This window comes from Salvia miltiorrhiza, chromosome 2 (genome assembly GCF_028751815.1).
Source record: "Salvia miltiorrhiza cultivar Shanhuang (shh) chromosome 2, IMPLAD_Smil_shh, whole genome shotgun sequence".
Classification (NCBI taxonomy): Eukaryota; Viridiplantae; Streptophyta; class Magnoliopsida; order Lamiales; family Lamiaceae; genus Salvia; species Salvia miltiorrhiza.
This window is the reverse complement of record NC_080388.1, coordinates 28,027,753-28,052,082: the sequence shown is the minus strand read 5'-3', so window position 1 is coordinate 28,052,082 and position 24,330 is coordinate 28,027,753. Positions and strand designations below refer to the sequence as shown.

At 35.3% G+C, this 24,330-nt stretch overlaps 2 protein-coding genes and 1 long non-coding RNA gene across 7 annotated transcripts; 2 read left to right on the top strand and 1 right to left on the bottom strand.

Moving 5' to 3' along the window:
* Window positions 1-3,691: 3,691 nt before the first annotated feature.
* LOC131007743 (uncharacterized) lies at window positions 3,692-5,929 on the top strand. Its single transcript, XR_009096250.1, has 2 exons — window positions 3,692-4,090; window positions 5,007-5,929. It is a non-coding gene; the product is annotated as an uncharacterized LOC131007743 (long non-coding RNA).
* Window positions 5,930-8,093: 2,164 nt separating this feature from the next.
* Window positions 8,094-10,445, top strand: LOC131007705 (cysteine-rich receptor-like protein kinase 25). Of its 5 annotated transcripts, none has more exons than XR_009096201.1 (6): window positions 8,094-8,268; window positions 8,733-8,817; window positions 8,942-9,079; window positions 9,144-9,452; window positions 9,764-10,228; window positions 10,305-10,445. XR_009096201.1 is itself a non-coding variant. In XM_057934638.1 (6 exons), the coding sequence occupies exons 1-5, from the start codon at window positions 8,258-8,260 to the stop codon at window positions 9,785-9,787; spliced, it is 369 nt and encodes a 122-aa protein (XP_057790621.1). In that variant the 5' UTR covers window positions 8,094-8,257; the 3' UTR covers window positions 9,788-10,228; window positions 10,305-10,445. The 5 variants fall into 5 exon arrangements, 2 of the variants coding, with proteins under 2 accessions (XP_057790621.1, XP_057790622.1); XR_009096202.1 differs by having other exon boundaries at window positions 9,144-9,504; XM_057934638.1 differs by having other exon boundaries at window positions 8,733-8,806; window positions 9,144-9,265.
* A 381-nt stretch (window positions 10,446-10,826) lies between these two features.
* Window positions 10,827-14,272, bottom strand: LOC131007669 (G-type lectin S-receptor-like serine/threonine-protein kinase At4g27290). Its single transcript, XM_057934601.1, has 7 exons — window positions 12,930-14,272; window positions 12,552-12,680; window positions 12,312-12,436; window positions 12,017-12,227; window positions 11,666-11,903; window positions 11,440-11,590; window positions 10,827-11,349 (listed from the first exon to the last, which is right to left on the bottom strand). Exons 1-7 carry the CDS (start codon window positions 14,206-14,208, stop codon window positions 11,041-11,043), a joined length of 2,442 nt encoding a protein of 813 aa, XP_057790584.1. The 5' UTR covers window positions 14,209-14,272; the 3' UTR covers window positions 10,827-11,040.
* Between the last annotated feature and the right edge of the window lie 10,058 nt (window positions 14,273-24,330).

Below are 24,330 nucleotides of genomic sequence, written 5' to 3'. Positions count from 1 at the left end.
TTTTACAAATGAATTCAAAGTTCAGGCTATTTTTTGTATTTTTGAAAGTTCGGGCCATATTTACAAATGGCTTAAAAGTTCGGGGCATAAACCACAATTTACCCTATAATATATATGTATATTTGGGTTATTTGAGTTTAATTCGGTAAATTTTGCTTATATAATTTTGGGTTAATTTGTTTTAAATCCACAAACTTTATGTGTTTTTCGATTTTTCCCAAAATAAATTAAAATTTATTCTTTCTCAATTTCCTGAATTTCCCATAATAATCAACTCCAATGAAATTGAATCTGATGTAGCGCCAGATTCTGCTGATGTGCAATATTTGAAAGGTTTTAATTTGGTTTAAATTCATGAACTTTACGAAATTTCCGATTCCCCCCACCCCCAAAAAAAATTGCAAATTATAAAAATTTAATTAAAATTAAATCTCCAAAATTCTAAACAAACACAAATTGGTCAAAAATTAATATTTGAAACTGCTGAAAAAATATTCGTAAACATGATTGTACATAAATAAATATTTAAAATTAGGGGTTTAGAATGGGTATTTGCCTGTAAATCCATAATGTTTACACATAATTGGTTTTTGTACCTAATTTTATTTTTCAACTTTTAAATATAATACTCCCTCTGTCCACGAAAAAGTGCCCTACCTACTACAAGAAAATGCGGCTCTAACGACCGAAATTTCGGTCGTTAAAACCCAAAAATCGGTCGTTAATATTTTTAACGACCGATTTAACGACCGTTTTTTTCGGTCGTTGTTTGCATCGTCGCCCGAGTTTTAACGACCGTTTTTTCGGTTGTTAAATTTAACGACCGATTTTTTATTTTTAACGACCGAAATTTCGGTCGTTAAAAAGAGAAAAAAAATAAAAAATATAAATAAAAAAAGTATTTTTTTTTATTTTTTTTAAATAACGACCAAAATTTCGGTCGTTAAAAATTAATAAAAAAAATATTTTTTTTTCGAAAAAAAAATATATATATTTTTTTATATCTTTGTATCCCACAAGTATTTTTAGTGTATTTCTAATGTATTTTGACCTTAACTGCATACCATTTGACGATTTGACGAACTTCCCAGTAGGTCACCCATCTTACTTGTGCTCTAAGTCAAGCACGCTTAACCTTGAAGTTCCTTTCGAGTAGTCACCAATAGAGAACACTCGTATTATTGATACCTATTAATTCATTTAAACTCTAATTCAATATAAAATATCATTAACCATTCATAACCTTATAATATGTCGAGATAATAACTAAGATTTGTGGTGTCGGCGAAACATTGACGATAAATATACGATCGAATTTAAAATAATAAAAAATAATATTATCGTAATTAAAAAAAGAAAAGAAAATATGAGTATGAAAAATAACAATCAAATATACAACAAAATCAATATTAAATCAAATAATCAATATTAATAAAATTAATATTTGAAAAATAATTTTATTATTTTAAAAAAATAAAATTATTAATATTTTGAAAATAATGAATCTAATAATTTAGAAAATCTAATAAGTCTAATAATTTATTATAATAAGTCTAATAATTTATTATTATTTGTAAATAATATCACATTTTTATTAATAATCAATATTATCTATTTTTATAGAATAATATTATGAAAATAACAATCATTTTCAAAATATTCTCTATAATTTGAAAAAAATAATTAAATAGAAAATTAATAAAAACTAATTAAATATTTATATATATAATCAAAAAATAAAAATAAAAATAAATAAAAATAAATAAAAATAAAAACGAAATTTAAAATTTTTAAAATTGAAAAAATAAAATTAACGACCGATTATTCAGTCGTTAATAAATAAAATAAATAAATAAATAAATAAAAATAAATAAAAAAACAAAAAATAAATAAAAATAATTTTAACGACCGAAAAATTCGGTCTTTAAAAAAAATAATTAAATTTTTTTTTATTTATTTAAAAAATATTAAAAAAATAAAAAAATTAAAAAATAATTAAAAAATAATATTAACGACCGAATAATTCGGTCGTTAAAAAAAATTAATTTTTTTTTTAAAAAAATAATTTTTTAATAAAAAAAATAAAAAAATATATATTAACGACCGAATTTTCGGTCGTTTAAATTAAAAAAATAATTAAAATATAAAAAAATAATTTTTACGACCAAAAATTAGGTCGTTAAAAAAAATTAAATATTAAAATATTAAAAAAATAATTAGCGACCGAATTTTCGGTCGTTAAAAAATAAAAATAAATAAAAAATAAAATCGGTCGTTAAACGGTCGTAAATCGGTCGTTAAGGCCGCAAAATTAACTACCGAAATTTTCGGTCGTTAATTTCGATCGTTAAACGCGTGTTTTCTTGTAGTGACTTACCCCATTTTTTTTGTCCACAAAATAGTGCCCTGTTTACCTTTTTGTACATTCATACCCTTTACTTTTCAATTTATTTACAACTTATGTCATTAATAAATCCACATTTTTCTTTAATCTATGCAATTAACCCACACAATTAACTCACTAATTAAAACTAGGAAACCAACTCCTCCACGCCTAATCAATCTCATTTCCCCCAAAATTAAATTACTCTGTAATGCCCCGCTCTTTTAAATACATATTAGATTAAATATGTGCATTAGTTATAAATTTTTTTTAATTATTTATTGTGATTATTTTGTTCAGATAATATTATTTCAGCAAAAGTCTGTATAAGAGATACAGAGCTGCGATTTAATATTCAATCATGAATCAAACCAATAATTAAATTATTGGTTTAGCTACACATTGAAACTTTGCATTACCAGTTGATTGATTCAATAGTATTAGAAATTTTAGATTTATAATCGATTTCATAAATCGTGTTATTTAAATCGAATTGTTAGAATTATAATTTGAGATCATATGCATAATAATTTTATTATTTCGCGTTATATGTGTTAAGGTATTAAGTCGCGAATTAATTCCGACTTTCACGTATTAAATCTCAAGATTGAGGATTTAATTTATATAAATACGACGAGTATTTATTAAACAAGAATTTGAGAATTATTACAGGAACTAGGAGAAACTAGATCACGGCACTACACGTATTTCTCGATTTTTCATCCAACACAACAATTCCTACATGTTAGTCAAAAAGCAGCTCCCACAATTGTCAAAAAGTTGCGGCAAGCCATTCAACAATGGCAACATTTCTTTTCACACTGCAGCCACCTACCACCTCAATTCCCTATAAATAATCCTCGAAGCAGCATTTGTAAATACACCCAAAACCAAAGAAAAAAAAAGATTCATCTGCAATCTAGAGAAAGAGAGGAGCAGGTGAAGGGTTGGGAAAAAAGGTGAATAGTGAAGTACTGTTCAAGTGAATAGTGACAGTAGTCGCGAATAGTGAAATTTCGTGAATAGTGAAAATTAGATAGTAATTTTCATGGGGAATAACGGGTTGTGAGTTGAGTGTTGTAAACACTGTATATTTTTCTCCCTTGTTAAATAGATCACAATTGTCAAAAGATGCAAATTTCAACAATCAAATTTTCAAAAGTTGCAACTCCCGGTACAAAAAATTTCCACCATTTTGATTCTGTTGTCTGCAGAAACTCCTCTATAAATTGAGGAGAGTTCTGCAGAAGGAAGAAGTGCAGCAAGAGGTGTGAGGCAAGAGAGAGTTTAAGAGAATTTTTTAAAATTTCTTACTTGCAAGAGCTCAAGTGAGCTCCCTTCGCCAGGCTATTTCTTCGCCGACCGGCCACTAGGCTCTGAACCGAGAACGTGTACTCGTTCCTCCATCTTCAGGCTACCAAACCCAACAATCGAAAGGCCGAAGCCTTCTCTATATTTTCCTGACCAAAGGCCGCAATATCCTTCGGAGGCCAACGTCGAATTCCCGACTTAGCCACCGGCCAACTTACGGCTTTCGTTTCTCACTATCCTTACGACGAAAAAGGATTGAGAAAACACCGTTGTGTAGCCTGATCTACCTCGCACGAGGAAGACTAAGTCGTAGACCTTCGCGGCTAAACACCATCGCGGAACGACGACCAGAAAACCCCCGACGAACAACTTCCATTAGTGCTCACTTGGACAAGGGTAAGTTGACGCCCTTATTTCGATGCATTCCCGTTTCTATTATATTATGGGAAACTTCTGGGGTATAGATGGGAGTGTGGTGAATATTTGTACAAAGTTTCATGTTATTTGAACTTCGTTTACTACTCTTTTAAAATTTGAGAAGTCTACTGCCAGTATCTGCTGAAACTGTCGTGAGGCAGATGATTAGGTTAATTATTTCAGTAACCATATGTTGATATTTAGCTCTCAAATTTTTATTCTATGAAGATATATGTGTTAGCTATCTACATATAAAATTTGAGCTCATTCTGGTAACGTTTGCTATTTTTCAAAAATCTGGACTTTCAGTTGGCAGAAACTGCCGAATCTGGTAGGCGATGGGAAAATCGCTATATCTCTTAAACTACTTGGAGTTTTTCAACATACTTTTTTTTTCAATTAAACTAGACTCAAAGAGGTTTCTATTGATATAAAATTCGACTCCATACGAGTTCGGAGTAAAAGCAGTTTATTAGTTGAAGTTGAATCTATACAGTTTTGTTGAGATGGAAATGATTCAAAATAATTCCTATTAAGGATTTTAAAGTTTTATTGTTGATAAAATATCACTTTTAGATTATAAATGAGCTATTGATGTGTATATATATATATATTGGTGATTGGCATTATTAAATGGGGAAAAGGAAAACGTTTTATGTTTATAGAATTATTCTTTATTTATAATAGATAAATAAATGAATAATATAAAATGGAATTTCCTACATCCTCAAAGGTACATGAAATATTTTGATAAAGGAAGAACGATTGTATATGAGTTAGATATAGTCGTTTAAGGAAATATGGGTAGTTAGAGAAATGAGTGAATAGTGATTCACTGCATTTGTTGTTATCTTTTCTATTATTCACTCGAACACATGTTTTCGTGTTATCAAAGGTTCAAATAAACAAAAGCGTCTGAGTAACCTATCGCGCTAAGGAAAGAGAATCATTGTCTTAAGTAGCAAAACACTGCAATCAGGTGGGCATTACTTTTACTATACGTATATAGAGATCCCCTACGTATCGTAGGCCTCTTATACGAATGAATGCATGAGATGATCTAACTGTTAATTTCAGTTTCATATATATCAAATGAGTTTAAATGTTACATTCAAGCAAGTTATTTCATGACAAAATCTTTGAGTTAAAGTTATTTCAAGTATTGTCTTGCCATAAAATGTTTCAATTTTAGTATGATATCTATCTGCTTTGGCTTTGCCAATGATGCAATCGAATTCGGGTCCTGAGCAGTTGATAGCTATCCTGCCAGGACTAGTGTACACCAGTGACCGTGAGTCATCTAGCGGGTTGGCCGGTCAAGTGACCGTGAGAGGTGGCCACCTCTCCGGCACACAGTTCCAGATATGATAGATTACAAGAGAACTTAGACTGCAGTCGAACTTTAAGAATCACAAATGAATTTGGTAAGCTTGGGCCTTTTTAGCGAAAAACTCCCTTGCTGTACTGTTTATGATGGCATGACAATTTACAGTTTTGAAGCATGTATTTTTATACCTAGGCATACGTGCCACTGAGTGCTTTTGTACTCAGCCCTGCATATGTTTTCTAAATGTGCAGGTTGAGCTGATGTGATGATGGTGCTGCAATGAGCGGAGTCTCCAGGGTTGTTAATAAATAGTTAACCTGTCTAGAATATGTCTTCATACATATGTCTAGCTACTTTCCGCTGCAAGATGTTGTTGATGTTATAGTATGTTATGTCATACTTTGAGTCTTAAGAGAATGGTTTCATATGATGTATAACTTGATTAATGATATTAATTAAGTTTTATGCTGTCTTTCATAGACTATTTTCAATTGAGTATTCATGAATAAAAATGACGAGTTTTATTAAGATGAGTAAGTTTTACGGCTATAAATGACGCCCCTTTTCTTCCCCTTCTTCTTTAACCCCATCCCTAGTCGTAGATCACTCGGCTTAACTATCCTTAGTTAGGGCGGGCTGTGACATACTCTTTCTCTGAACTCAAACAAGTGGAAGAAATACACACAAACCCTCCAAATTGTATCTCCAATTAAATCTATAGCTCGATTTAATGGCTTTTGAGCTATGTGTGTTTGTTGATTAGCTCAATGGAATAATAAATATGTTCTAAAAATTAACTCCACTTCACATGTGAATTTCGCACTACAAGAAATTGAGTTTTTACCCACACATAATTACCCACACATAATAATGTGTGGTAGTTTAGCCACACATAATAATTTCAAAATGTGTAGGTAATTCACACATAAAAATTCATTAGTTATTGACATTTAAAATGTGTGGCAAAAATATTTTCGTGACATTTATTATTTTACGGTTATTTTTAAGTTTTATTTATGCATAATAAAATTTATTTTTAAATTTGTTGCGCCAAAGTGGCAAACTAATAAAAGTTATTAACCACACATAATTCTAAATTATCTATGTGTGGGTAATGAATTTTTATCATAATTTATTCTTGACATGTAAGAAACATGGGAAAATATTTTTAGCTACATTTATATTTTGGCTTTAATTAGTTATTTATGCAAATCTTAATTGATGTTTTACCCATGTACACATAATTACCCACACATATTTTGAAAAATGTGTAGGTGAAACAATTTGAAACTTTCAATTAGTTATTGATATTTAAAATGTGTAGCAGAAAATTTATTTGTAACATTTATTATATGGCGGTAATTCTTTTTTAAGTTTTATTTTATTTAATGAAGTTTATTTTTATATTTGGTGTGCACCTCTATTAATTTTTTTAAACCACACATAATATATGTGTGGATAATAATTTTTATATTTATATTTTGACAAATTAAAGTAAATTTAATTTAATTTTTATATATTAGTGCCAACTAATCAATTGATTTATCTACAATTATACAATAAAATAAAAATTAAACAGTCTTTAACATTAAAATAGACATAAAAAAACAAGAATGAATATGTTAAAAAAAACACAAGAATTAAAATAGGCATAAAATGAAATACTAGTCTTTAACATTAAAATCGAACTCAATAAAGAGTAGGATTGTTCAAACTCTCAACAACTAGAAGACAAGAAAATATTAACAAACTAATCAATGTCATTAGAACTACCCCTATTGTAATTTTTACCCCACTCAAAATAATTTTATCAGCTTTCTTAGTATCTGTGCCGGCACCCAAATGGGGCACTTTTTTGTGGACGGAGGGAGTATAACCTTTTGTTTTTGTCTCAAATTTATTCGGTGATCGGTTTTTCTTGCGCTGGCGTCGAAAATACCACTGTGGCGGTCGGAATTGATGAGGTGGCAGCCGAAATTGACACCTAAGTATATTTTTTTTTACATGTCGCAAAAAAATAATAAAACAAAAAACAAAAAAAATTTCCAAATCATCATCTTCCCCAACCTAATTCACCTCTCCCTCTTTCTTCCCCCTTCCCCCCACCTGTTGACCCCTAATTCACCTCCCCCCACCCGCCGGCGCCACAGCTATTGAAGGTTGCGGTTGCTACGGCGGGTTCGAGTTCGGCGACGAGGGCAGGCGGTGGGCGAGGGGGTGGCGGACGCTGTCGTTGGCGGCATCCGGATCCTGGGCGCAAGTATCAGGGTTTTGCGGTGAGTGGTGGTGCCAACGGTGGTGGAGGTGGCAGGGGGCGGCGCCGAGTGGGGGAAGGGGGAGTTAGGGTTTGGGGTGGGGGGAAGGGGGAAAAGACAATGGGGGGAAGGGGGGTTGCCACAGTGGCATTTCCGGCGCCGGCGTAAAAAAAAATGGCCACGGGACAAATTTGAGACAAAAACGAAAGGTTATATATTTAAAAGTAGAAAATAAAATTAAGTGCAAAAAGTAATTCCGTGTAAACGTTATGAATTTACAGATAATTATCCTTTAAAATTATAAATTACACAAACACAAAGTACTATTTTGAAAGCAAAGTGAGGCACCGATACAAAATAAAATCAACCCACAAACAAATACACAACTCCAAACCTCAATTTTTATCACATCTCTTAAATAAATCAACAAATCTTTTTTTCCATCCATTCCACTTAGTTGGATAATCAAACAAACCAGAGCTTATTTGAATCGCATAAATCGACAAGCTCATGGTGTTGATTGCTTAATTGGTGGTCCCGGTGGTCCACGCTGTTAGCAAAATAATGGGCAACGGGTATGTCCCCATCACCATTAGTTTACTGTATTTGAGGAATATTTGGGTTTTTCTCACTATTCTGAGGGTAAGGGTTTTCGATTTTTGATTTTTTTGGGGGAACAAGGTTTATTGTGTTATTTGAAACATTATATCTCCGAAATTTCATGTTGACTTGGACTATATAGTTAGGATTCAACCAACAGCCTCTCGTTTCTCTAATTGAAAATACATATATATAAATAATTGTATTTTACATATAATGTTGTATTTGTGGAATTTGAGGTCGTTTTTTCAAATTAGTTATAATGCTTGAAACAAAATATTATAATGGATCAGGTTAAGGATGGTCAGATTATTTGATAGGAGATTTCCACATTAATCTATCGTATATTGATTTCTTATTTTGAGTGTAAATAGTCGCTTTGATAAGAATTAGTGATTTGATAAAATATGTGTTAATACATATTTTTCTCTATTTGTAGAGACACGTTTGCATTGTACATCCATCACAGAGGTAGCTTTGGAAATACAGGGAAGCATGTTGTGTACACAGGAGGTAATTTTGAGGTAATTGTAAACATGCTGCCGATGAGGTTTTACTTTGCCTTAATAAGATTGAAAAGAATCACATATTATGTCCTTATCTACAGAGCTTAATAATTAGATTTGTTAATGACATTTTTACTGGTAGATATTGGCACCAATTTGGATAAAGAGGATAAGAAGAAATTGGCTATAAAGTTGATATCAGCATCACTTGCTGTTGGAGTCCTTGTGGCAAGCTTTATCAATGGAGGGATACTCTATCTGACGAGGCGAAAGTGGCGAGGTAGCAGGTTTCTCATTTTGAGAACATGCAGAGTCCGGATGCTAATTCTTTTTCCTTGTTGCAGTAAAAGCAAAAGATGAGGATATAGATTTGCCTACAATCAAAATGGCAGCCCTTGTGGAAGCAACAAATAACTTCTCCTCTGAGAACATGATAGGATCTGGAGGTTTTGGGTCTGTTTACAAGGTAATATGTATACCAACATGATCAAGCAGGGCAAGTTATCTACGGGATAGGAAATCGCTGTCAAAGATTGTCGAGAGGTTCAAATCAGGGTGTTGAGGAGTTCAAAAATGAAATAAAGTTGATTGCTAAACTTCAACACAGGAACCTCGTCAGACTTGTTGGATGTTGCATTCAAGGAGAGGAAATGGTGCTAATATATGAATACCTACAGAATAAGAGCCTCGATTGTTTTATTTCTGGTGCTGTCTGTTAAATCTTTCAAACTTTTTTTTGTTCTCTCTTTATTTTTCATGATTGATAAAATACATGGCTTAATATTTTATTCTCGTTATTAGAATTTCTCTAATCTCACCATTTCAATAGGACATGAATCAAACAAAACTAGCTTATACTACTTTTACCTATCTAAACTCATCCTAAAAAATAAACGCTCCCTTAAAGTTTATTGTAGCAAATATTTGAATTGCTTATATTAATGAAGTAGTCGATCATGTTCAGATCAGAAGCGAAGGATGCTTTTAACATGGCCTAAACGCTTTGACATCATCATGGGAATTGCAAGGGGACTGCTTTATCTTCATCATGATTTCAGGTTGAAGATTATCCATAGGGATCTGAAGATGAGCAATATTTTACTCGACGAAAACTTAAATCCAAAAATTTCTGACTTTGGCTTAGCAAGAGCTTTTGAAGAAGACCAGTCTATTGTTAGAACAAAAAGAGTTGTTGGGACATTAGTAAGTTTTCTTTTATCATATCATTTTTTTTTTGTCATTTTTCATGGCGATCTTATGATGGAGAATTCTGTTCAGTGGCTATATGGCTCCAGAATATGCAAGTGACGGGAAGTTCTCAGTGAAATCTGACATCTTTAGTCTTGGAGTGGTATTGCTAGAGATAGTTAGTGGGAAGAAGAGCAGAGGATTTAAACACGACGATCACAATCATACCCTCCTAGGCCATGTAGCCAAATATTTTTGATCTATTATTAGCAATATAAGAAAAATACACAAACTTAGCTTGGTGAATGTAGTGGCAGGCATGGTTGCTATGGAAAGACGAGAAGATTATGGAAGTGATGGACGAATGTTTGAAGGAAACATGTGTTGAATCCCAAGTGAAGAGATGCATACATGTGGGGTTATTATGTGTTCAAAATGTAGCAGAAGATAGACCAATCATGCCATCAGTGGCTTTAATGTTAGCTACTGATGTTGCAATCCTGGCTGACCCCAAAGTGCCTGAATTTTTTATGGAAGAAAGCTTCGCCCAAGTACCAAGTTCTACGTCGCCGCGAAATGAGTCAAAGCATGCAACCATCACCATTACAGACTTGGAGGCCAGATGAGGCATTTAACTCTATCATAATGCATAAATATTTGTATTTTTTTTTTAAAAATGTTGTGCCTCCTTAATGATGGTTATGTGTAGAAATACACAAGTAACATGCGATAACACTATATATAAGTCCAAGCGATCTTGTCGGACTAAACTTGATTCCACCAAGCTTGCTAATCATTGTGAATGAATTTTAAATATTGATCAAATTATAGTTCTGAGTTTAGAAACATTTACAGCTGGAAGACCAAAGTTAGAAACAAACTAGCAAATCATATGCTATCTTTTGATCTATCTTTCTAGACTTGAACTTCTGTAATTTATCTTACATCTACAAATTATACAACTCTCAATCTGAACATAAACATAGAAGCTCCAACCAACCAGGTGGCTGATCTAGGAACTCAAATACATTAGAGCAATTAGGTAGCAATCTCTCACCTGGCCTCCAAGTCGGTAAAGGTAAGTGTGCCATTCTCGGACTTTATACAAGGTGATTTAGAGCTTCGTGAAGGGCTACAACTCCCGTTAATGTAATATCCCGGCTCATTAGGTTCAGGCAGGAGTGCTCCATCACTTGCTAACATTAAAACCACTGATGGCATGATTGGTCTATCTTCTGCGAAATTTTGAACACATAATAACCCCACATGTATGCATCTCGTCACTTGAGATTCAACACATGTTGCCATCAAACATTCGTCCATCATTTTCATAATGCTCTTCTCTTTCCATAGCATCCATGCCTGCCACAATTTCCACTGGATAAGTTTATACTCTGAAACACACTTTTTCATATGACAATTATCAACAAACATTTGTAGGAAGAGGAATACATGGCCTAGAAGGCTATGATGATGATCGTTGTGTTGAAATCCTCTTATCTTTTTCCCACTTATTATCTCTAGCAGTACCACTCCAAGACTATAGATGTCAGACTTCACAGAGAATTTCCCATGAAATGCATATTCTGGAGCCATGTAGCCACTGCATAAAAATAATCAATCATTAGGCCACCATGGAAAATAGCAATGTGCTTTCATGAGATGAAAGAAAACTTACTATGTTCCAACAACTCTCTTTGTTCTAGATAGACATTGATCCTCTTCAAACGTTCTTGCTAAGCCAAAGTCTGATATTTTTGGATTTAAACTTGCATCTAGTAAAATGTTACTTGTTTTGAGATCCCGGTGGATAATCTTGAGCCTGGAATCATGGTGGAGATAAAGCAGTCCCTTTGCGATTCCCATGATAATGTCAAAGCGCTTAGGCCATGTCAAAATTTTCCTTCGATCTTGATCTGCACATGATCGAGTACTTTATGAGTATCAACATCTGACATGTCAACTAAATGGTAGGATAAATTTGTTGAATTTAAACAAAAAAAGGATGAGGGATATATTTGGCCACTACCAAAAACAAAATTATCCAAGCTCTTATTCTGTAAGTATTCATATATTAGCATCATTTCCTCTTCTTCAATGCAACATCCAAGAAGCTTGACGAGGTTTCTATGTTGAAGCTTGGCAATCAACACGACTTCATTCTTGAACTCTTCAAGACCCTGCCCAGAAGTTTTTGACAATCTTTTGACTGCGACTTCTTCTCCTTCTGACAGATTGCCCTGCTATGCATCATAATATAGGAGTAAGTATGTCTGCAAAATAGAAGCAATGCTCAAGTTGAAGAATGTGTCAAGGTTAATTACCTTATAAACAGGACCAAAACCTCCTAATCCTATCATGTTCTCTTTGGAGAAATTGTTTGTTGCTTCTAGAATAGCTGCCATTTTGATCAAAGGCAATTCTATATCCTCGTTATTCCTCTTTAGTGCTATGAAGCGTGAAAAGACAAAAGAACTAATGCCTCAGGGTCTGGTTGACTGCGTAATCTGAACACTATAACAGAATTTTCAAGAGTAATCCACTACACAAGTCATTGTTGTTACCTCGCTTATTCCTTCTTGTCAGTATAAGTAAACCTCCATTGATAAAACTCGAGACAATTACTCCAGTAGCAATTGATATTAGTATTAAATTTGTTGGCGCTTTCTTCGTCTCCAAATTGGAGTTAAAATCTACATGCAAAATCACCAAGAACAGTGAATATTGAGGCCTTCTGTTATGTTTTTTGGGTTTCCTGCTGTTGGAGAAAAAGGGGGCTAGCCACTAGACAAGGGTGAGAAGGTCGTATAGATAAATGCACACTTGTTCATATTCATACAAATTTCTTCCGTATAAATAAAGGGTAGCAGATTTAACACTCTCTTGTTTACCTGAGAAAATGTAAGCTAGAAAATATGTAGAAGGGTGATAGAAACAGTTACCTAGTTCTGAAAGTGGTAGGCGAATATAGATTTTATGCAGAACATGTGTTGCAGGAAGCTCTCTGGCATCAAGGAGATCCCCATACCACATCAAGCAGCCTCTGCCTCCATTACTTATGTATGGATGAGCATAGGCGGTGCAGCTACAGTTTTTCAAGCACTCAGCTTTGCACTGCTCAAGGCTCATGCTAGTATTCAACCAGTATCTCAGCATATCAGGATACTTCACCCCTCTAACCTCTACAAAGCCATCTCCACTCTCGCAATTCAACGCCCTAACTCTACCACATCCATTAGACCAGTCTTGAAGCTCCCATTCCTTCCTAAACTTGGGGGAAAATCCTTTGAAACACTCGCATCTCTGTGCCTTCTCAACCGCGCAGATGGCGTTGGGACCGCAGTAAGCATACTCGTCGCATTCGTCTCGTGGAAACGGGTACACAGGATTCCACCTATCCTTCCCTGGATTCATAATATAGTGGAGGACTGAGCCAGATACGTCTAATGTTGCTCGTACGATAATTGAGCTTTGATAAGGCATTTTGATAGATATCAACCGCTCTTCTTTGAAGATCAATTCAGTTGCGGGGACAGTACTGCGGAAGCGAGGCATACCGTTGAAATAAATGCCATTCCACTTTCCAGTTCGAAATCTCTTCCTTGTGCCTCTGTAAATCACCATCTCACCCATGGCATGGCTCTCGATCTTCGCGAAGAAATCTCCGGGCGAAGGATCATCCCAATTTCTCCATGATGTCAAGTTCGTGCTAACGCCGGCATCAAGGTCATCTACCATCTTCATCCCTGATAGCCACGTGTCAGTGGGGAAATCAAAACTCTGCCATAAGTAGAAGCCTTCCTCCGTCGCCTCGTCCACAACAACTAGGTTTCCAGTTTCTAGGAGCCGTACAACTGGACGCGATGCCGCCGTTGATGGATTCGCCGACCAGATAACGCTTCCACTTGTGCTTATAAGGAGAGTGCCGTTTCCAGCAACGGCGAAGACGACTCCTTGTGAATCAGTGATGGGATTGTTTCTGTTTGCAACCCAAACTACTGTATCAGGTATGGCTTTGTACCATATCCCTAAGAACAAATTCGTTGATTTTCCAGGGCGGAAAAACCCGAGCTCAAAAACTTGGGTCTCAGAAACCAAAGTGTGGCCAATAGCAAGGGTTTGGTTGTTGAAAAGTGAATGATCTGCTCCAGTGGTTGATTTGAGAAACGCGATGGAGTAAACCAAAGAGCTGAGAATTGCAGTGAAACAGAAAGACGCCATTTTCCTGGCGATCCTATTTAGTCACCAAAAAAGATGAAGTAGAAGACTTTGATGGATAAATGATGCGAGAATTGGATTCTTAATATGAGAACTAATAAAATACAATAAAAATTTACCAAAATTAACTATATTCAACGTTTGATTTAATAAAGCATTGTATTTTAAGATTTGACTTATCCATCTTTTGTTTATTGTCATTCCACACAAACTGACAATAGCATCCACATTGACTAATAGTATATGCTCCCTTTATTTCAATAGGCTCATTTTCTTTTTTGGGACGTTCCATTTCAATAGGCCCAGTCTAAAATTTGAAATAATTAGGACTCTAATTAAAATTATAACTACTTAATTAAAGGAGATATACACCCCTAATTAAAACTCTAAAAATGTACTCTCATTTTGGAATTCTCTACTTCCGCCTTATCCATTCTCTCTCTCAACGACGAGCGTCGCTGCCATTTCCACCGCCTCCGCCACTCTCCTTCTCCCCTTTCTCGGCCATGGCAGCCTTCTCCCTCTCCAGATTCCAGAACCTCTGCCAAGCCGCCTCTTCTCCACCTTTTTCTTTTACCTCTGTCGTTGTCTCTAGCAGCGCAAACCCTAGCAGCCTCCACCACGTTCTCTGTCTCCACCGCGTTCTACCGTCTTCACCCTCCACCGCGTCCTCCATCTCCACCCTTGTCCACCTCTACCCTCCACCTTTTCCACCGCGTCTTCGGTCTCCACCACCTCCATTCGCCTCGTACATCGGGATCTTGTGAGGGAGACGATGTAGTGGCTGAAACCGCTGATTTTTGGTGGGGTTGCGGATCTGGAATTTTCTTTCTCAGAGTTTGATTTCTAAGTTCTTGATTTAGGGTTCTTGATTTAGTAGAAGGACGAGAATTTTCTCTTTCATAATTTGCTGAATTGTTGAAGCTTGAAGAAGAACGAGCAAAGTAATTTCTGCATTGAGTTTTTGTTGCTAATTGTTTCATTCTTAATTGCTGAATCTTTTGTTGAAGGATTTATGCATTTAAATGAGCAAGAAGGTTCTGACGGGTGTCTTTTTTAGTTGAAGAAATGCATTTTCTGCCATCTTTTTTGTGTTCTCGGATGGATTAATTACATATGTTTTGCCTTTGGTTTTTCAATTCATCGAAATTTGCCTGACCACGACTTTTTCAGTGATGATTTGCCAAATTTCTTATGTTTTGCCTTTGGTTTTTCAATTCAGCCACCAATGGCATTTAGATTTAATGTTGAATGTTTAAATGAACAAAGTAATCAAATGAGATTAGGAAAAAAAAATAAGGGAACACTTAATTGTTTAATTTTTAGTGGACCACATTATTTGCCTATCGAAAAGTAAGTTTCTTAATCTCCGTGTCGAAAATAACTGAGTCTATTGGCCTGGGACGGAGGGAGTAATATTGTTGAATTTTCGCTTTGTTATACTATGATTATTGTCTTTCCAATAAATTTATGTGGCACTCTCCCGTGCAACCGGTTGCACCGTGCAACTGATTTCTGAATGACATTACTTCAACATACAAATGACACTTGAAGATCTTCAAGTGTCATTTGTATGTTGAAGTAGTGTCATTTAAAAATATTCAAGTGTCATTTCCCGAATGAAGTAGTGTCATTCTGAAAATTAGTTGCACGGTGCAACCGATTGTATAGGAGTATTTGTGTAAATTTATTTAGACTTTTAAAGACATTTTTTTGTGAGTTGGTACTTTTAAAGACATTTCAACCATAGATAGATTTTGTTTAACAGAAAGTTTATAGTTTAATCCTTGTTCCTCTTCCCCAAACTTAAATCAAATGAAAATAAAATAATATTCCTTCGGTTCTATTTGATATTGTCCCTTTGTTATTTTGAGCCGTCTCATTTAGAACAATAAATCTATATAGTTATATTGTGATCACACACAAATTATTTTATTGTATTATTTAATGAGTAGATTTCGAAAATTGCCACTTTGGAATAGTAAATTTAAAAATTGGCCACTAAGATAAAAATTTTGAAAATTGGCCACTAAGATAAAAAAAAATTAAAAATTGGCCACACTTACCGTTTTATCATTGCATATAAAAAGCTTAAAAATTATCAGCGCATTCACACTAGTCGAATTCACAACTAACATTCATTTTAGTTGTGAATTCATGTAGTCGTGAATTTGAGTTTTAAAGTTTGAATTCACAACTAAAAATAGTGCTAGTCGTGAATTCAAGTTTTAAAGCGTTAATTCACAATTATAAATATTGTTAGTTGTGAATTCAAGTTTTAAAACGCGAATTCACAAGTAGAGATATTGTTTATCGTGAATTTAAGCTTTAAAACTCAAATTCATGACTACTTGAATTCACAACTAGCAATATAGTTGGTTGTGAATTTTTTATGGTGAAAAATTAAAAATGCCTACTTTTTATAAAAACTTGATTCTATGCTCAAAATACCTAAATTACCCTTCATGTCAACATCCCAAACGTACTTGTATGACAAATTGCATTATTTTTTGTGTAAAGTTTTGCACTTTTCTGACACAAGTACAAATATGTAAGAAAATGTAAGAAAAAGTAGTCTACTGTCGGAAAAGTAGGTTGCCACCTGAGGTTGCCGCCCGGAAAAGTAGCTTGCCACCCGGGCAGCAACCTTGTCCGAACGGCAAACTACTTTCCGACAACTGACTTTTTTGTCTTGCAAGTACATTGATTGAGACATAAATGGTAATTTAGGTGTTTTGAGCATAGAATCAAGTTTTTATAAGAAGCGGGCAATTTTAATTTTAAACTTAACAAGTGGGCAATTTTAATTTTCTCTCGCCTTTAATATTTGGGCTCAGACTTTTAACTTAAATTATTGAATTAGACTTTAGCTATGCCTATAATATATTTTTAAGGGCTAATTTTATTAATTATGTTCCGTTGGATTTTCATGAGAAAATATTTTTAGTTATTTATTTATTTTGGATCAAAGAATTTAATGGATTTATAAAAGAAATTCCTAAGTATATAATTATTTTCAAATACATCTAGGCCCTTATATTTTACTATTGAATTTTACCTGATTAGGTGCGGCGTGACTAAGACATGAATTTGATTTAAATTACTATAGTTAGCATTCAAGTTGAAGTTCAAATTTAGGTGTGAGATTTATTTAAATACATGCCGTGGTTATTTATTGTCCATTTTAATAATATGTGTTTACCATATGTGTTATTACGTATATTTTGAAGATATCGCTAGGGGCCCGTAAATAGAGTCCAAGACTTCACAGTCCTTGGATTGCCACAATGCGATTTGAAGTTTATTTTGAGGATGTCGCCAGGGGCCCGTAAATAGGGTCCAGGACTTCACAGTCCTTGGATTGCCACAGTGCGAATATTGAGGATATATATGAAGTGACCGTATGTGTTATCGTGTTATTATCTTGGACAATTATTGCATGATATCCCATACAGAATATACCCTGTATGCTCATCCCACATTTAACATTTCAGATTACTGCTGTTGGAGACACGTGGAGTGTCGAATGGGCGAGTGGAGTCACTTTACATAATAGTCATTTTTTATAGCATATAATTTGCACATTTAAAGTTGAGTAAAACTTTAAAGTAGCCAAAATGAAGCATAAAACACAATTTATGGCCACACATTGAAAAAACACAAAATTTGGCCATTTTTATTGATTTGGACGTTTTTACCCTTAATGAGGCGGACCGGGTAGGATCAGGCACGCGGGTCGCGTGCCGGGTCGGGTTAGGCACTTATGGCACTATTAGTGCCATAAGTGCCAAGATTTTACTTTGGTTTTATTTTGGATTTCCGTTGGCACTTATGGCACTATTAGTGCCATAAGTGCCAAAATGACCATTTTACTTGGTTTTATTTTGGATTTCCGTTGGCACTTATGGCACTTATTAGTGCCATAAGTGTCATACGTGCAGCACAAATACAGACACAACAACATCATTTAAACCCTAAATGGAACATCTAAACCCTAAATAGATAATCTAAACCCTAAATGGAACATCTAAACCCCAAATGGATAATCTAAACCCGAAATAGAATATCTAAACCCTAGGGGAAAGTGTGCACTTATGGCACTAATAGTGCCATAAGTGCCATACGTGCAGCACAGATCAGATCAGATCAGATCTATCGATGGCTGAAATCGAAGGAGGCGGAGATCAGATCTGCAGATGGAGGAGGCGGCGCAATGATCAGATCATATCCACCGCCTAGTCTCTTCGTCGGCGCCTGCTAGAGAGAGATAGAGGCGGAGAGGACAATCAGAGAGAGGTTGCAGATACGTCGATCGCGGTGAGATAGAGGAGGATGAGAGAACAATCGTCTCTCTAAATCATAGGAAAATCATAGCAAGAGAGCGAGATACAGGGGAAGAGGAGAATTGGGCGGATAAAAGTTCACGTCGCAGGCGAGTTAGAGAGAGGATGAAAGCTGAATCATGTGTATGTGCTGTTGCATGGGTTAATCCCTAAATCTGGATCCGGGTCAAAGGAAGTTGTTGGATCTGTTGGGTTAAAGGGTAGATTAGGTAGAGCACATAAAAGATGGCCAAATATTGATATTTTAAATTTTGTGGACAAAATTTAAGTTTCAATCACCAATAGGGCCATCCGGACCTATTGTTTCTTTAAAGTTTTACTCAGTACAAATTTTATGTTTTAGATTGGTTTCAAATTACGATTGAATTAATAGTTGAATATTTTCATGGCTGCTTTATGTCATGCTTTGGAACAAAGATGTTGATTGTCGATTTTAAATCAAAGTTAGTATAATATTAAAAGGTTGGTATCTTTTAAATCGTTTTAAAAAGTGTTTTACAAGTTTATTTCATTTAAGGATTTACGTTTCTCAAATTTATTTATTTTTCAAAATATTTATTTGAGAAGTTGATTTTAAAATTTCTTAAAGACTTTCGCATTAAATATTTATTTAAATTTATATTTAACACTTTAATTAAATTAGGGTGTTACATTTATACTCTTAATCTTTGGTTAAGATGTTTTGAAATTTTGGATTATTATTTTTTACAGATTTCAAAATATTGAATATTAATTAATTATTTAAACTTTAAAAAATATATTGTGTATTTATTTCGGTCATTTGGTTTTAACCGAAACCGAACCAAAATATTTCGGTTCGGTTTTATTTGGTTTTAAGCATGTTCGGTTCGAATTTGGATATTAATTATATAATTCGGTTTTAATTTGGTTTTTATTATTCGGTTCGGTTCGGTGACCGAATAACCGAATGCCCACCCCTACCGATGACCACTAATGAGAGAGAGAGAGAGGAGGACGAAAGAGAGAGAATAGAGATAGGCTAAGTTTTAAGTTTTTAATATTAGGGGCCGGGTAAATTTATAATTTTACACAAAAACTGGTTAATTTAAAAAAAAATTATTTGATAGACTAATTTTTAAATTTACTAGAGGAAAGTGGCTAATTCCATATATTACCTCTTCTTTGTATTGTACTTATTTTTTATTTTATTTTTTGTATTTTTATTTTTATTTTATTTTTAATAAAAACAAAAAAGTTACAAAAAATAAGTTAAATAATTTTTTTTTCTTATTAAGTAATTTTTGGTTGGTCATAATGTGGCTATTTAGCATCACTCCATTTAGAATAGTTCATTCCAAAAACAAGAACACTCCTTTATTTTATAAAAAATTGCGGATTCCATCACTTTATATCACTTTTATCTTTTAATCACTTTTCTTTTAAATGATCTTGCCGAAAATTAAGGAATCACTTAGTCAAACAAAGAGAGTAATAAAATAAGAAAGTATATTTACTTGAAGACCTTTTAACAGCGATTTTGATACATTATATTTTATGAGCACATAACATTTCATAATAGATAGTTCTAACTGGTACTTTAGAATCTAATAAATGATCTAACTAGTATTATATTTGTGCAGAAAATGAATACCGATGATAATAAAATTTCACATTTACCTTTAAAAATAAACGTCAATTAATCTACCTCGATCCAAATATGATCGTAGAATTTCATACCGACTATGAATACACATGAGATATATGAAGAGAAGGAGATGGAGTAAGGAAAAGAGAAATGATTAATTGTATCCCTCTTCCCTCCACGATAAGTGCGGTCTTTTTGTTATTTTGACAAATGCTGCCCATTGAGGATATATGTTATTACTAAGATAATATCTCATATTCTTCTTGTTACCATTTACAACATAAATAATCTTTGGTGCTCGGCCTTCCAATATATCCTTGAAAATAGGAGATGGTTCAAGCACGTTGAGATCATTTCTGGAATTCGGAGTTCCAAAAAATACATGCTAGATCTATAAGTTTTGAGATGCAATTGTTTCTAAAATGATTGTTACCTTACCATTTCTTCATGTATATTGCCTTGTCCATGCAGTAGGGCCAGTTTTCAATTCCCAGTGCATGCAGTCAATACTGCCCAGCATACTAGTGCCTCGTTGTTCACCGACATGCAACAAATATCATCTTCAACACCAACACCATCATCATACTCGACTGCACGAGTACGACGATGCACAGCACCCAATTTCAATTCCCACTTGGGATGATGACGCGTGACTTTTTCAAAAACCTCTAGGTGCTTAAACTTAATTTTGACATAAAATTTTTGAGCTTCATTCTCAACATCTGCATCAGACATGCCACTACTTGTTGTCGGAACACCTCCATCATTGATTGATTCATCTCAACCTGATGTTGCTTCAATTTCCCCAACTGACCTTCTAAGCTCTTGATTCGCTGCTCCATTTGAATCGTTCCCCTTGTGTTGTTTCACGGCATGCGCATATGTGGGTTGGATCGTCAAGCTCTGATACCAATTGACACGAGTCCGCTCGCATCTCGTGACCGATGATCCCCAATGCCATGCCTTAGCTCACGTGACTCAATTACACTTGACCTGCAGAGAGATTCCAAAGACTCTAGTACAAGTTTGCATGTTGCCGAAGCCGGTAGTTAAGACTTCAGGCGAATGATATTTGTAATTCCTATGCCCTGAAATTAAGATCAGTTAATGGAAAATATATGGTCGAACCCACAGGGAATAGGTGTATCTCAGTACTCAGTGTCACAGTTTATATGGGGGTTGCCCTTCTCTGGGCAAATGTGTCACTCGCCAGTCTCTTGTCAAAACAAAATTTAAATCTACTCTGGGCAATATGTAAATGCTGAAAATAAACACAAGAAAATATCAGTAATAAATAAAATTCAGTTTGGGCATAAGTCTTAGTATGGTACGTGGTAATTCATTCGGTCATTGATTCAAGGATTTTCATTGTGCCATCATGTCTTTGGTTATGAGCTGTTGATCAATAGGCTGTACCCCCATTGTCACGGTGTCACGTGCACAAGCCTACCCAACCCTCATCCACGCCCTTCATGTTGGGTGGACGTGTACTCCCCTCCTTCCTCTGCCCTGGTAGATTCCCCGCATCAAGCTGTAGTTGTGCGGGTATGCCCAGAACGCATTAGCTTGGCGGACCCAAATGGTCACAGGCATGAAATAATAATTACTTTAGTCAAATCATAATAGGAGGAATTGGAGATGATGTTTTTCAATTTTATATTCAGCTAGTCAATTCTAATCTACACTTTTAGAGCCGTCTACTTTGAGGAGTAATTTTAATAGATAAAAATAGTAATAATTTTTTTTAGGGAAAGAAGAGAACTTATATTACTCATCAACAAAAGAGTTCAAAACATGAGGCAAAGACTCAAGAAAAGTAGGCATAGCAAGAGAACAGAGCGCAAAAAAAGTAAGACAATGAGCCGTGACATTCCCTTGTCGAGGAATCCTGCTAAAATCACACCTGTTGAGACTATCCGAAAGAGAGAGGATTTGAGCAGTAGAGTCGCCAATGTAGGAGGGATCAGTGGCACGTTTGGATAGCTGCCAAAAAAGAGTCTGACAATCGGTTTGAAGAATAATATCAGAGAACCTCTTTTCATCTTAAACTCGAACACCTTCAAGAACAGCTATAACTTCACATTCTTCGGCTGTAATGGCACCAGGTTTGAAGCCGAAACAGCAGCCAATCACCTCACCGTTCCTATTAGTAATCACCACTCCAAACCCCATACCCGAACCAATTTTGATAGCAGCGTCACAGGAAACTTTCACTTGGCCATCACTAGAGCAAACTAGACTGACTGAAGAGGTCTTTGGTTGCTGCAGATCAGTCACAAGTTTCATCCAAAGAGCCTGCTGTGCAAGAGAGAAATAGTCCTCAGGAGATAAGTCTTTATTTTGGAAAAGCTTCAAATTTCTTGCATACCAAAACGTCCAAACCTGTCACAGCCCGCAATCCCTAAGGATGGCTTAACCGGGGTTATGACTTGGGAAGGGGATTAAGAAGCGGGGAAAGAAAGGGGCATTTACTTATCAATCAAACATGTAACGAAAAGAGACATTTATTTATATAACACTAGGATCATAACTGATCACTTGGGTACATACAAGACATTTGTTCGGGAAGGCCCCCAACAAAAGAGTATCATTCTTGAAATAAAACATTAACATGATCAGAGTAACTTGCAGCGGAAAATACGTGTGAGTTATACATATGAAGATGTATACTCAAGGTTACATTACTGTTCTATATCAAAAGAGTACATCCGCTCAACTCCACTCCATTCCATCACCCGCTCAACCTGCACATTAGGGAAAACAACATGCAGGGCTGAGTAAAAATACTCAGTGAACATATGCCGGAAACATAACATTTTATAACCTTTATTGTACTGCCAACAGTAACACACAGGATTTTACTTGAAGGACCCGTGCTTACTAAACATTTTCTTTCATTTCATAAAGTTGGATGCGCATCCCATTTTCAGTCTATATGATCCATATCTGTTCCTTTAACGCGCCGGGAAGGAGGCCTCCTTCCACGGACGCCAAGACCGGTCGCAAGCGACACACAGTCTCCCTGATGTACACGTTAACCCTTACTAGCAAACCTTCGTCTAGCGTAGGGTCCGAATTCGATTTCCTTTATAGTTGGCGAACCAACACAGATAGGATACATACATAAAACATAAACATTTTTGGCAGACAATCATTTCATAAACATTTCCTTTCCTTTCATAAGAACCATTCATCATTTAATCATTTACATAAACATTTCATTTCATAAGAACCATTCACCATTTGAAATAATACAGTCATATCATGTCATTCATTTCATTTCGTATAAGAGGCCTGTATACAGGGGATCTCTACATACGTGTTTTAAGAAAGCCCACCTTATTCGTTCCCACTACGAGCGTAGAGTTACTTCCCTCTTTTGCTATCACTTCCCGCCTGGACCTTCATTGACGAAGAATCGATGAGGAGAAGGGTCATATAAAGGAAACCTCATTTAACCCAAACTCACATAGGAAAAAAAAATAAAATAAAACTTAACACCTTAACTCAACTGCCCTGCCAGCGCTGACTTGGCAGCCAAAGCTGACCTCACGGCAGAGCTAACTCGGCAGGGCTGAAACTCACTCCACAGAGCTGACTCGGCAGAGCTGACTCACAGCCAGAGCTGACTCGCCAGCCAAAGCTGACCTCCAGAGCTGACTCAACAGCCAGAGCTGACTTTCCAGAGCTAACTCGCCAGAGCTGACTTTGGTCAGCCAGAGCTGACTTCCAGAGCTAACTCGCCAGAGCTGACTTTCCAGAGCTAACTCGCCAGAGCTGACTTTGGCAGCCAGAGCTGACTTTCCAGAGCTAACTCGCCAGAGTTGATTTTGGCAGCCAGAGCTAACTCGCCAGAGTTGACTTTGGCAGCCAAAAACTCATAAATTCATGCTATTTTCATGCTTGGAAGACTATGAATTTAAAGCACAACAATCCTAGCATGCTCCTAAGCACAAACAACAAGTTACAAGGATTAAACAAGAATCGAAGGACGAGCTATGACGAAGAACACAGCCGGGCTGCCCTTCTGGGTTCCCTAGCTATGGTTCGATCCAACCTTAACTCCTTCATTAAACATGCTTGACATCTACCCAAGAACAACATACTAAAAATTTACGACGATCCGACGTCGTTTCAAAATAAAGTCGAGAATCGACGTTTTTCGACGTCGACGAA

Excerpts from the sequence above, each read along its gene's own strand:
- LOC131007705 (XM_057934638.1), top strand. Across the intron at positions 9,080-9,143 it reads GACGAGGCGAAAGTGGCGAG|TAAAAGCAAAAGATGAGGAT; the intron begins GTAGCAGGTTTC and ends TCCTTGTTGCAG. Across the intron at positions 9,266-9,763 it reads GTTTTGGGTCTGTTTACAAG|ATCAGAAGCGAAGGATGCTT; the intron begins GTAATATGTATA and ends GATCATGTTCAG.
- LOC131007669 (XM_057934601.1), bottom strand. The coding sequence starts at position 14,208 with ATGGCGTCTTTCTGTTTCACTGCAATTCTCAGCTCTTTGGTTTACTCC. Across the intron at positions 12,228-12,311 it reads GTTTTGGTCCTGTTTATAAG|GGCAATCTGTCAGAAGGAGA; the intron begins GTAATTAACCTT and ends GATGCATAGCAG. Across the intron at positions 11,904-12,016 it reads CTTGGATAATTTTGTTTTTG|ATCAAGATCGAAGGAAAATT; the intron begins GTAGTGGCCAAA and ends GATCATGTGCAG.